Genomic DNA, 14,125 nt, shown 5'->3' with positions numbered 1-14,125 from the left:
CCTCAGCTATTCATATGATTACATGTACATCCTTATTTATCTGCCATAGGCGAGTTTGAGACTTCACTATGACATTGTTATCCAATTTCAGTCATGTATCGGTAATAACCTCCGCTCTTCATGTGTCAGTCTGCAGATGCAGAGGCTGCAGGTCCTGGAGTCAAGCAGGATAGCCCTGAAGTAGAGGACCCACTACACAGTAGAGACATCCAGACTGGAGTGACTGGAGCACCCCCTGTAGCCACAGAGGTCCCCACCGCCGTCGCCCGACGCAGCATCACGGAGGTCAGTGGAACGCCGAACGCCATCCTCAAGTCAGAGACAGACACAGAGACTTTAACTGTAACACACAGGCTCTTACACACAGCAACTGACCACAGATCAGACCCAGACAGACTGGGGCTTGGGACACTGGGCTGTCCTGCTCCAGACTCAGAGTACTTACCGGTATTTCACCAGAGCCAGAGGATGGTTCATTCCTGTGGGGATGAGGATGGTGACACATTAGACACGGGTGTTGATGATCTGTCTTGTTCTTACACTTCAGAGATGGACCCAGGCAACATATCCTTGGGTTTAGAGAGACAGACTGATCTGTCTAGAGGGGACTGGAACCGGTACAGTAGTAGTGTATACTCTGAAGGGTACCTAGATGAGAAAGGGGAGGTTATAGTCGTAGATGAGGTGACTGTGAAAGTGGAGGGCGACGCTCCTCCTACATGGAATGCAGATAGTCACCAAGGAGACAGACACTCACAGGGCAGAGATTTCTTACATTACAGAGAAAGCTTAGAGACAAATACAAATATTGTCACCCACTCCCCTTTACACGAGTTCAAGGATCGCGACCCAGTATCCACGATGATGGCGCCTTCCGATTCACTCGACCGTGTCCTTTTCGATCAGGTATTGAACTCAAACGACCAAAGAGCCAACGCTCGGGGAGGGGGAACAACATCAAGCAATAGTAAAGAGAAACGGTTCCTCTGCATGTTCTGTAACAAAGGCTTCAGCAGCCCCCAGAAGGTGAAGATCCACCAGAGGGTCCACACAGGGGAGAAACCCTTCAGCTGTACCCAGTGTCACATGCGCTTTGCCCAGGCTGGTCACCTGAAGAGGCACCAGATGGTCCATACAGGGGAGAAACCCTACAGCTGCCCCCAGTGTGAGAAGAGATTCTCCCGCCAGGAACAGCTGAAGATGCACCTGAAGGTCCACATGGGATAGAGGCTGTTTGCCTGTACTCAATGATGGAAGAGATTCTCAGAGCGAAGCTACCTCAGGATACACCAGCAGAAAAACCATTCCACTCTTTAACATAGAAAGTAACCATTCCACTCAATAGCTTCTGATGTTTAGATCAATCCCTGCATTAAAGACAAAGATGCAATTTCATTGTTGTCATCAGAAAACATCCACATATACATTTGGAATAATGAGATTTAGACTAACAGTGTTGAGTATTCCTGGGTAGAATATTTTATCCAGACATTGTGTGATATATATATAAGCCTAAAAAAGTCTGTTACATATTGTGTTTGTACTGTGTAGGCTATATGATGTTCACAAATGCTTGTTTCATTACTTATGTTCAAGTACTCTATTTTTTTCCCAACATAGTTTTAATGAGAAATGTAATGAGAAATGTATGCAGTTTATCAAGTTCATGCAGATTTTTAGTTGAGACTAGTGACAGGTGCATTTTCATGTTTCAGCATGACAATGCCCCTGTGCATAAAGCGAGGGTCATACAGAAATGGCTTGTCAAGATCAGTGTGGAAGAATTTGACTGGCCTGCACAGAGCCCTGACCTCAACCCCATTCAACACCTTTGGGATGAATTGAAATGCCGGCTGCGAGCCAGGCCTAATCGCCCAACATCAGTGCCCGACCTCACTAATGCTCTTGTGGCTGAATGGAAGCAAGTCCCTTCAGAAATGTTCCATCATCTAGTGGAAAGCCTTCCCAGAAGACTGGAGGCTGTTATAGCAGGAAAGGGGGACCATATTAATGGCCATGATTTTGGAATGAGATGTTTGACGAACAGGTGCCACATATTTTTGGTCATGTAGTGTATTTAAGTAGAGCAAATTGATATATATAATCCCAAAATCAGCTAACTATCAACAGTAGAACAAAGCTTAAAATGATGTTTGAGTGAAAATGAATGGTGAATTTGCTTCAGGACCATCAGTTGATTAACAGATGTAGGCCTACTGTAGAATGATAAACTTTCCTCCAGTGTGGATGCTGACCCACGATTTACAGTTGGGCTATTGTCAAATGAGTTATGGTCTTTGGTGTGGATATTATTTTGTAAATCTGTTGAGATGCTTATGCATTTCAACGTACCAAAAGACGATTTAGTTGAGCCGAGACACTTTTCTCTGATGTGTAAATTATCAGACTATTCGTTTTACTTCTTGAAAACATTGAAATAAATGCAACTCGTGAGGCTTGGAGCAGGAGTGCTCTGTTTTAGACCACTGCGCTACGGCAGGTAACAATGCTCTTGTAAACACTAAGAATATTATGGATACTCACTCCCCAGTAGGAGCAGTCCTCCATAGGATTGAATGGAATTCTAAAATTACATGTATTTAAATATTTGTTGTTGTTGTAGTGGGGACAGTAACATAAGTGATCTCAAAGTATACTTTAAGGAAAATGTCTTTACATATTCCTTTTTTTGTTTATTGCACATAATATAATAACACATTTCGCATTAATGTGTCTGTAATTAAATACATGTGGAAAAAATGAATGTGGACATTAATAAATGCATTAATATAGCTTTTTTTTTTTTACAATGGTGGGGGAGTTCCAAGATGGAGGCACAGTAGCTTCAACACAGTGCCCCCAAACAGTCGTCTAGTGTACAGTGGGGAGAACAAGTATTTGATACACTGCCGATTTTGCAGGTTTTCCTACTTACAAAGCATGTAGAGGTCTGTAATTTTTATCATAGGTACACTTCAACTGTGAGAAAATCCAGAAAATCACATTGTATGATTTTTAAGTAATTCATTTGCATTTTATTGCATGACATAAGTATTTGATACATCAGAAAAGCAGAACTTAATATCTGGTACAGAAACCTTTGTTTGCAATTACAGAGACGTACGACATACGTTTCCTGTAGTTCTTGACCAGGTTTGCACACACTGCAGTAGGGATTTTGGCCCACTCCTCCATACAGACCTTCTCCAGATCCTTCAGGTTTTGGGGCTGTCGCTGGGCAATACAGACTTTCAGCTCTCTCCAAAGATTTTCTATTGGGTTCAGGTCTTGAGACTGGCTAGGCCACTCCAGGACCATGAGATGCTTCTTACGGAGCCACTCCTTAGTTGCCCTGGCTGTATGTTTCGGGTCGTTGTCATGCTGGAAGACCGAGCCACGACCCATCTTCAATGCTCTTACTGAGGGAAGGAGGTTGTTGGCCAAGATCTCGCGATACATGGCCCCATCCATCCTCCCCTCAATACGGTGCAGTCATCCTGTCCCCTTTGCAGAAAAGCATCCCCAAAGAATGCTGTTTCCACCTCCATGCTTCACGGTTGGGATGGTGTTCTTGGGGTTGTACTCATCCTTGTTCTTCCTCCAAACACGGCGAGTGGAGTTTAGACCAAAAAGCTATTTTTGTCTCATCAGACCACATGACCACCTCCCATTCCTCCTCTGGATTATCCAGATGGTCATTGGCAAACTTCAGACGGGCCTGGACATGCACTGGCTTGAACAGGGGGACCTTGCGTGCGCTGCAGGATTTTAATCCATGACGGCGTAGTGTGTTACTAATGGTTTTCTTTGAGAATATGGTCCCAGCTCTCTTCAGGTCATTGACCAGGTCCTGCCGTGTAGTTCTGGGCTGATCCCTCACCTTCCTCATGATCATTGATGCCCCACGAGGTGAGATCTTGCATGGAGCCCCAGACCAAGGGTGATTGACCGTCATCTTGAACTTCTTCCATTTTCCAATAATTGCGCCAACAGTCGTTACCTTCTCACCAAGCTGCTTGCCTATTGTCCTGTAGCCCATCCCAGCCTTGTGCAGGTCTACAATTTTATCCCTGATGTCCTTACACAGCTCTCTGGTCTTGGCCATTGTGGAGAGGTTGGAGTCTGTTTGATTGAGTGTGTGGACAGGTGTCTTTTTATACAGGTAACGAGTTCAAACAGATGCAGTTAATACAGGTAATGAGTGGAGAACAGGAGGGCTTCTTAAAGAAAAACTAACAGAGGCCCATGTGAGAGCCATAATTCTTACTAGAGAGTTGCTAGTGTGCGATGGGACAAGGACATCCCAGCCAAACCCTCCACTAACCCGGACAATGCTGGGCCAATTGTGCGTCCCCTCATGGGCCTCCCGGTCGTGGCCGGCTGCAACACAGACCGGGATCGAACCGGATCTGTAGTGAACTCTCAAGCACTGCAGTACCTTAGACCTCTGCGCCACTCGGGAGGTCCCAAGATTCAACAACTGTAGAGTCAGTGTCAACGAAGTGCAATTGGTGCTCCCAGTTCAGGAGACCACCATGTTCAACAGCTAAATTTATTTTATTTTATTATTTAACTAGCAAGTCAGTTAAGAACAAATTCTTATTTTCAATGACGGCCTAGGAACAGTGGGTTAACTGCCTGTTCAGGGGCAGAACGACTGATTTGTACCTTGTCAGCTCGGTAGTTTGAACTTGCAACCTTCCGGTTACTAGTCCAACGCTCTAACCACTAGGCTACCCTGCCGTCCCTAGGTTGGGGAGAAAGATTTTTTTTAAATAAAGGGGTGGGGAAAAAAGGTCAAATTAATTAAAGGAATCGATCAGTGGTCTACAGCCGGAGCACTTTACTTAGACCGCTGTGCTACAGCAGGTCATGATGCTCTAACAAGAACAGGCATTTGCATTTGTTTTAAACCTTCCCTAAACCACCATAAAATTGTGTTTGAGCTGTCCATGGTGGGTTGGGAAGAAATATACAGTACCGGTCAAAAGTTTTAGACACACCTACACATTCAAGGGTTTTTATTTTATTTTTAACTATTTTCTACATTGTAGAATAATAGTGAAGAGATCACAACTCTGAAATAACATCTGGAATCATGTTGTAACCAAAAGAGAGTTAAACAATTCTTCAAAGTAGCCACCCTTGGTCTTGATGACAGCTTTGCAAACTCTTGGCATTCTCTCAGTGGGCTTCAGTCGCTTGCAGTGGGCCTACTAGGACGGAGGGGGTGAAAGAGCAGCTGGTCGTACTTCAGGTATGCAATGTTGCCTCTCTTGTGCTGTTCAATGAGTCATGGCAGCGGATCCTTTCTTTTAAGGCGTACCTTTTTGGAGAAGTCTTCATTGATGAAGAACTGATAAGAACGGAGCTCTTTGGCCATGCACACCAGTGGTGGGTTTGGCGTTAAAATGAAAAATGCCCACTGTAATATATGGTGGTAGATATTTGATGTTATGGGGTAGTTTTGCTTCCACTGGTCCTGTGGCCCTTGTTAAGGTCAATGGCATCATGAACTTTACTCAGAATCAGGACATTTTAGCCAATAACCTGGTTGCCTTTGCCCAGAAAGCTGATAGTTCAAATGGATCTTCCAGAAAGACAATAACCCAAAGCACACATCAACATCCACAAAGATTGACCACAGAATCTGTCTCCAAACTCAAATCCCATCGAATACCTGTGGTTTGAATTGAAGAGGGCAATCTTTAAGCACAAAAGTAGGATGTCAAGGATCTGGAAAGATCCTGTACTGAGGAATAGTCTAAGATCGTTCCAAATGTGTTCTCCAATCTCATAAAATGTTTTAGAAAAAGTCTCAGTACCGTTATCCTCACAATGTGAGGTATTGAAGACAGGGATGTCAATCATTTTGACCCCTATATTTTTGAGAAAGAAAAATATTACTTGTTAAAGAACATCTCTTTCTCTGAGCAATTGTATTAGTATAAAATAACATACACTTCCTATTTTTTGCATACAATATAGCTCAGTAAAATGAATTATGTACTGTATTTTATAGTCATTTTTGCTCATTTTTATCAAGGGTGTCAATAATTTCGTACACCACTGTGTCTTCCCTCAGTTGCATTATGATGCAAAACATTTGAACAGAAATGACACTTATGACAATAACTGTTTCCATTTGTGTGACAAATAATCGTTACCCCAAATTCCATAATAGTCAGCCCTGCGTGCAACCATTGGTCGCTGCTTGCAACGTCTTAGCAGGGGAGCTCGACCATGATGTGGTTAGCTGATACGTCAAATGCCTATCCAGGTGTTGTAAGGTGTCAGCAACCTATGACCAGAGAAACGCACCCATTGAGATACATCGATTTCCGTCATACCTTGTCCAGAGACTGGTTTCCTTGCCCTGTAAGCAATGTTTAATTGTGTAATTTGGGTGAACTATCCCTTTAAACCTAACCTATGACCTGACCCATCACTTTATGTATTACTGCCCCATAGTGGCAAGAAGTGGCATAAAAAATAACTATAAAACTTCAACTAAATAAAAACTAGTAAATCAGATCTGAAAAACAATTTCAAATAAAAATCTTAAAATGAATAGAAATAAAAAGTAATATAAAACCCACAAACTATAACATTGGTAGGAAGACAATTGACTTATTTAAGGGGATTTATTTAAGATGCTCTTTCAAGTGGTAGGGTTTCAGATGTTTTTGGAAGATGAGCATGGACTGGTACCACCATTGGTGTGTCAGGACAGAGAAGAGCTTTGACTGGGCTGAGCGGGATCTGATCCCCCATAGTGGTGGGACGGCCAAGAGACCAGTGGCAGAACGGAGTCCTCAGGTGGGGTGTAGGGTTTGAGCACAGCCTGAAGGTAGGGAGGGGCACTTCCCCTTGCTGCTATGTAGGCAATCACCATGGTCATGTCGTGGATGGGAGCTTCGACTGGAAGCCAGTGGATTGTGCGGAGGAGCGGGGCAACATGGGGGTCATTCCACCTCAAAAAGCACAAGATAGAGGATTTCGACACCCACCATCCCAGATTGTTCTGAAAGCGTTTCTGTTGGATACAGATAATATTAGCTTTCCTGCAACATTATTTTGTTGAAATACAATTAGATCTCTGAGAAATTCAACTAATTGATTGCAACCCAACAATGAGTATATAGTATCAGTTCTCTGTCTGACAAGTAGCATGTGTCATGACTGTCCTGCTCGGCTCAGGTTACCAACGACCACAATCCTGCAGAGAGATTTCATCCCCAGCAGAGGAGAAGGGATCTCAAGGGATAGGAGGATGTGGGGGTTTTATGACCCCTCACGCCCATGGTAAATCTTAGGCCACAGACAAATTCCTTTTGTCCTGTCACTATGGAGAACCAGCCTCAGAACATTAAACATTAAATAAAGGGACTTTGGAACAATGGTTTCCGTCAGCCATAATGGTGGTCATGACGATAGATGGAATATGAAAATGTATGTCATTTTTGTTTTGTTATTAAAGGTTCATAGATGACGTTATTACGAAAACATTGTAACGTTAAGAGTTTTCCTAGTATATGTTTGATGTTTATACATTGTAAGTTGTATGGAAAATGTCCAAATCAAAGAGAATGTTTTAGTAAAGATGAAATGTGAAGTCAGTTGTCTAAAATTGGATTTGAGTAAAATCTAGACATCTTAACTTGGTATGCCAAGAGAATTGCCCTAAAGGTGTTTTACGCCCACTTCTGACCCGAGGGTATAAAACCTGTGAGTGAAGAATTAACAGTGACCCAAGCTGCAGCCGAGGACTAAAAAAATAAACGAACCCAAAACTCAACCCAAGGTTGAAGACAAAGAAATATTTTTCTACCCAAGCTACGAATGAGTAGCTGTGTCTAAGCGGGTGAATTCAAGCCGGACCACCTAGCCTCCACTCTCCATTGAATCGTGGTATCTACACTGTTTCATTCCTATGCTGTGAGCTCTGAGCTACAGAGCTGTCTGTCCTCAGAAGACCCCTTCCAGAGCAAGGGCTAGGAAACAGACCACTAAGCCAAAAGGACACTGACATCGTGAGGACAACCAGAGAGTTGCGCCGGAGAAGTGCGTCATTGAGCAGCCTAAACGGTCCAAGCGGACCTTCCCATCTGAGACCTCCCACACGTAATTACATCATTATATTTTGACCCATAAGAGCGGCAGTTTGGGGCAAGGGTTAAAATAAGCATAGCTGACAAATTCACCCAAATATATGTCTCTCGTGTACTTTCTCTTTTTCTCTCTTTTAAATCCCCATTTTGGATAACACGCGCCATAGTGTGTTGGCCCGTTATACTAAGTTCTAATCAATAGCCTAGAATGTGTTTTTGTGTATCTTTTATCATCATTTTAGATTTTTAGTAAATAAATACTCAACTAAGATTGGTGTGGTACGAACTCATTGGTGAGACCCGGGTCTGTGCAGATTTCCGGATTGTGCAGCGTTCAGAATGAGACTGTAGAGGAAACTGATTAATTAGCGACTGTTGTAAAATCGATATTCTGATATTCTTTGAGTTAACTTGGAAAATAGAAACTCAATAAAATGAATTTTCCCATGGTGCCACAGTTAATGAGTTAATAATTGCTTGATTCAGTTAATCACGCAATTAGAAACCTTTAATTATTTGATGAGCAACAGTCGTCACATTAACTAATACAATGTCAGGACACATGGTTGGAGCTGCGGCTTGGAGTATTGTTTCATTGTCCTATGTAATCTCAGTGAATTATTTTTTTTTTTTTTTTTGGGGGGCTTTTTATTATCATCTAATAGCAGGAACAGCACAATCTAGTGGTCAGAACCTAGTAATATCAGGATGTAGAATGGGACATAAACAACTAAAATTACTAATTTCCCTGAACAGGGAAAAAAAACATACATTTCAACAATAATACATTACATAGGATGAAGAAACAATACTCTAAGCCGCAGCTCCATACTACATGTCAGATAGAGAACTGATACTATATACTCATTGTTGGGGTGGGATTGGTGTTGAGTATGGGTGGCTTTTGACCAGTACATTTCTTCATGTCTTACTCATTGTTAGAAAAAAGTTTGTCCCAAGTCAAATGATAGGTACTGTATTTATTGAATTTTATATGAATCCTATAAATTAAAATGGCCAATTTGGGTGCAATCAATTAGCTTAATTTCTCGGGATTCAATTATATTTCAACAAAATAATGTTGCAGGAATGCTAATCTTGTTTCTAACTACATAAATGATGGTGGGTGTCATGGCTTGCAGAAATGACATAGAACAACCCATGGGAGAACTTGGGAAGGTTGAACACCTGGCGGGCTGCGACATTCTGGATAAATTGCAGGGGTTTGATGGCGCAAACAGGGAGCCCAGCCAACAGAGTTGCAGTAGTCTAGATGGGAGATGACACAAGCCTGGATTAGGAACTTCACTGCTTCCTGTGTGAGGAAGGGTCGCACTCTACTGATGTTTGAAAGCATGAACCTGCAGGAGAGAGTTACATGATTTGATGTTTGCAGAGAATGACAGGGTGTTGTCCAGGGTCACGCCAAGGTTCTTTGCACTGTGGAGTTGTCAACCATGATGGAGAGGTCTTGGAGTGGGCAGGCCTTCCCCGGGAGGAAGAGCAGCTTCGTCTTGTTGAGCTTGAGGTGGTGGACCGACAACCCAGCAGAGATGTCTGCAAGGCACACAGAGATACACATGTATGTGTGGTTTTCATATGGTGTATTACACACACTAACAAACACCTAATGTTCACGTCAAAATAGTTTAGTCAGGTTTGTCTGATGATGACTTTTGACTTATCATATCTGACTCCTGTTTACCAACATCATATTTATGTCCACCATGATGGGTTTCACAACAATGAAGTCATTATGTGACTACAGTATAGGACTCAAACGTAGTGGGGATGGGTAAACACTCCATCTTGAATGTGTGTTTATCTGTGTGTGTGTGTGTGTGTGTGTACATACCTGAGGGAGTGTATGTCTGTGTAATCTGTATCACCTCTCACTTCCAGGAGGATGGTCCAGAGGTGCTGCTGGTGAAGGAGGAGAGGTGTGAGGAGGGTCTGGGGAACACTGAGGGGCCCATGGACATGGAGGACAACCAGACTACAACTCCTCCTGAACCCACAGAGGAACCAGCTGAGCAGCACAGGACCACATACAGTCTCACTGAGGTGAGCCCACTGTAAACTACTGGCTGAATGGTATTAGGTCGGGGCGTATTCCAATAAGCCTCTTAGAGTAGAAAATCAGTTGTAAGTGCTGAGAATAGAGAGATTTCACTCCAACTCTAATGGGTCAAAATATAAGCTATGCATGAAGCCTCTTTAGTCATAAGAATCACACCTGGTTGACAGATATTTAGGAGACCTCTTGAGCTGTCCTAACCAGTTAAGAGTTACCAGCAGGTGTATTGATAATAGGACAACGCAGCGAGTCATTGGTTCCTGTTTCACATGCAAATACCTTCGAGGTGGTAGAAGAATGTGTTGATATTGCTATATCATCTTAACCAAGAGAAGGACTATAGTATGTTTCTGTGAAGGGCCCCTTCCCTTTATAAGAAAGCTCAGGAAATATATATATGTTTTTGACAAATATTTAACCCCTTATTTTTGTTGGCACAAAACTACCTCCGTACCTCCGTTCATTTATATGGATTACCTTTAGAACAGTCCTGTGACAAGCGCATGCGATGGATTGAGCCGCTGATATCTCTGGCTTAAATTGACGGATGTTACTTAGATTGACGCATTGGTGCTCCAATACTCTGTAAGGCAGGAATGGGCGACTTTAATGGGGGTGAACTCATCATGAGGGGCTGCAGTGGCTCGTGGGTCCCACATAACCTCCCCCACCACCACCTTGCGAGCAAAACATTTTAAAATGTTGATGTTTTAAAGCAAGTTTCCTGCAATTCTACACATTTTGCCATAGGGTGGTGGCAAATGTTTGCAGTTTTTAATATGATAACTGATGATCAATGGGCCCTACCCGGTCGGTAATTCGACCTTGCTTACTACAAGTTTAGATAGTTGGCCTCTAGACTAATTTACCAATCTATAAATGTTTAGCTGACATGGGTTAATTGAGTGACGACTGAGGCACAACTACATTTCGAAATTGCTCCACCTCGACTCAGTCCCTTCATTGCAGATAGATTGTGGGTTCTATCAATGTAATTGTCTGCATCATTTCCAATCCCCCATATATTTTTGTTTAATCTTTTAAAAAATTAAAAAAATAAGCATTTTTTATTTGACCCTAATCCTACCACCCCTCCCCTAATTTGAGTAAACTAATGGACAAGAACACTTAGGCCCAATATGTTTGCATGTGTAACAGTATAACTTTAGACCGTCCCCTCGCCGCGGCCCTTGCAGAGCAAGGGGAACTACTACTTCAAGGTCTCAGAGCAAGTGACGTCACCGATTGAAACTCTATTTAGTGCGCACCACCGCTAACTAAGCTAGTGTTTCACATCCGTTACACATGCATAGCCTAACCTTTTTTACAAATTCTGTTGGTTGTTGAAAGTGGAATTTCTACAATATTACCGTTAAGGCAAGACACTCGTCACTCCCATTTTAACTCTAAATCACTTTGGCACAGTAGCCAAAGGCATCAAGTCACCTGCTGCTGATAATGTTGCATACAACGTTGCATATGATGTTTGAAAGGTTTATCATTTTCATCGAACACAATCAAAGTTAACATAAAGCCCTAAATGCCTTCAAATGCCCAATTTAGGCTTTTTTTTAACAACATTTTGCGCTCCAAAGGAATTACTTGAAATAACATGTACAGTAGGTAATTAAATAATCCAAAGAAAAACATGTTTATTTATCAGGGTTTGGGTCAGTTCCAGTCCTCTTCAATGCTTTTCAATGAGAAAAATGTGGAATTGGAATTTGGTTTACTTTCTGAATTGACTGAAATTGAGTTGACCCCAACCCTGTTATTCATTAGCCTTGTGGTTATTAGTATTTGGGCATTTCATGTGAAACAGGGCTGACAAAGGGAAGGGGCCCTTCACAGAAACATACTATAGTCCTTCTCTTGGTTAAGATGATATAGCAATATCAACACATTCTTCTACCACCTCGAAGGTATTTGCATGTGAAACAGGAACCAATGACTCGCTGCGTTGTCCTATTATCAAGACAGCTGCTGGTAACTCTTAACTGGCTAGGACAGCTCATGAGGTCTCTTAAATATTTGTTGACTAGGTGGGACTCTTATGACTACAGAGGCTTAATGCATAGCTTCTATTTTGACCCATGAGTGTATGAGTAAAATTTATCTATTCTCAGCACGTCAAGTAATCAAATCAACTTTGCATGGTATAAAGTTAACTAACATGTTTGCGTAGTACTCATAGCAATCCTTCATTGCCCAATCAGGAGATGCTCATATCAGATTTCTTGATCCAACATCTTCTCACTCTGTATCTCTTACAGTCAGTAGACATGGAGGATGGGAAGCCTGATCTGCTGCTGGTAAAAGAGGAGACAATAGAAGATGAACCAGAGAGCATTGACCTGCTGAGTGGACTAAAGATGGGGGAGCAAGGTAAGGGAGAAATACATATAGCCACCATACAGTAATAGATCTTCAATGGGAATAGTGATGCATCTGGCTATCAACACAACGTATGTTTACATACAAAAACTACACATTGTAATGTATGAACTTGACCAGGTAATATTTTTTAAAGTCTATTTTGTAACCTCTTCCTATAGGTGGTTGGCAGGAGGCTAACAGAGGAGACTGGGTGGCCATCTTGGATTCCCAGACCCAGACGGGTGCAGCCATGGGCTCACGGGACAACATCACGGAGCAGGCCAGGACCAGACACGACATAGTGGAGGTCAGTGGATGGGACATCGACCTCAACTCTGGGCTGGGGAACAACACTGTTAACCACAAACAGACAGTGGAACACAAAACAACATCTGAATTTAGTCTCCATGACAACAGAATGGCTGAGACCAGGGTGAGGCGTAGATTTGGTCTGCAGGGGCGAGGAGTTGTCTTTATGGGAACAGCCACAGACTCGGCTAGCAATGCTCCATCCTGCTCCTATAGTTGTGATTCAGACAGACTGGTGGGGCCTCAGGTTAACCCACTAACAGATGCTGCCTTCAGCCTGCCTTCTATAGGATCTATCAACTGGAACATGGTCCCTGCAACAACACAGACACGCCCTGGCCTTCATCCTCCTCACACTCTCCTAATGTCAAACCAAACCTCAGACAATGCCAGTGCCTCAACACTAAATAGCTACACAAGCTCATTGACAAATGACAGTAATAGTGATGCTATCAGTAGATCTGGTGGCAAAGAGAAGCGCTTCCCGTGTTCATTCTGTGGGAAAGCCTTCAGTTTCCGCAAACAGGTGGAGATCCACAAGAGGATGCACACAGGGGAGAAACCTTTCGGCTGCCAACTGTGCCGGGCCAGTTTTTCACAATCATCCAGCCTGAAGAGGCACCAGAGGGTCCACACAGGGGAGAAACCCTTCAGCTGTACCCAGTGTGAGAAGAGGTTCTCCCACCAGCACCATCTGAAGGTGCACCTGAAGATCCACACGGAGGAGAGGCCATTTGCCTGTACGCACTGCGGGAAGAGGTTCTCAGAGAGGAGATACCTCAGGATACACCAGCAGCAAATGCACTCAGCCCATGTATAGAGTATAGTGACATGTGATGTAGTACTAGTTTGTCTGTAGTTAATTCTGTTGGTTTTGGATGTAGTAGGGAGCTGGATGAGGTGAACTGAGGAAAGAATGAGTATGATGAGACAGAGTAGATATGCTGGTGGTTGGTGTGATGGTGTCTGTAAAAATGTTTCACTGATTAAGACTACCAACTTTTTTCCAGTTGTTTGATGATAATGTTTTATAATGAGAAAATTATTGGGCCCTAAGTTTACTTGACATGAAGTCGTGAAGCTGTGTGTAATGTTGAACCTTTTCCAAAGTATTCTAAAATTCATTTTAACAAAACAAGGGTACCAGATTTACAGAAAAGGTCGTGTTACCATAGTGAGAAAAGTTATTGTACATGTCACGTATCGTTTTGTACAATAAAAGTACTGTACTTCAAGTTATGTGAGTGTTTGA

The 14,125-nt window shown here is 42.7% G+C and overlaps 2 protein-coding genes across 3 annotated transcripts in view; both read left to right on the top strand.

Annotated features, from left to right (window-relative positions):
- LOC112232375 overlaps positions 1 to 14,125 on the top strand; it is a 232,714-nt gene that overhangs the window by 57,505 nt on the left and 161,084 nt on the right. The gene's annotated exons all lie outside the window — the stretch shown is intronic.
- Positions 12,523 to 14,108, top strand: LOC112232371 (oocyte zinc finger protein XlCOF8.4-like). The gene is made up of 2 exons (XM_024399360.2): positions 12,523 to 12,573; positions 12,744 to 14,108. The coding sequence occupies exons 1-2, from the start codon at positions 12,561 to 12,563 to the stop codon at positions 13,691 to 13,693; spliced, it is 963 nt and encodes a 320-aa protein (XP_024255128.1). The 5' UTR covers positions 12,523 to 12,560; the 3' UTR covers positions 13,694 to 14,108.

This window comes from Oncorhynchus tshawytscha, linkage group LG11 (assembly GCF_018296145.1).
Source record: "Oncorhynchus tshawytscha isolate Ot180627B linkage group LG11, Otsh_v2.0, whole genome shotgun sequence".
Classification (NCBI taxonomy): Eukaryota; Metazoa; Chordata; class Actinopteri; order Salmoniformes; family Salmonidae; genus Oncorhynchus; species Oncorhynchus tshawytscha.
The sequence above is the reverse complement of the archived record's forward strand: the minus strand, read 5'-3'. Positions and strand labels throughout refer to the sequence as shown.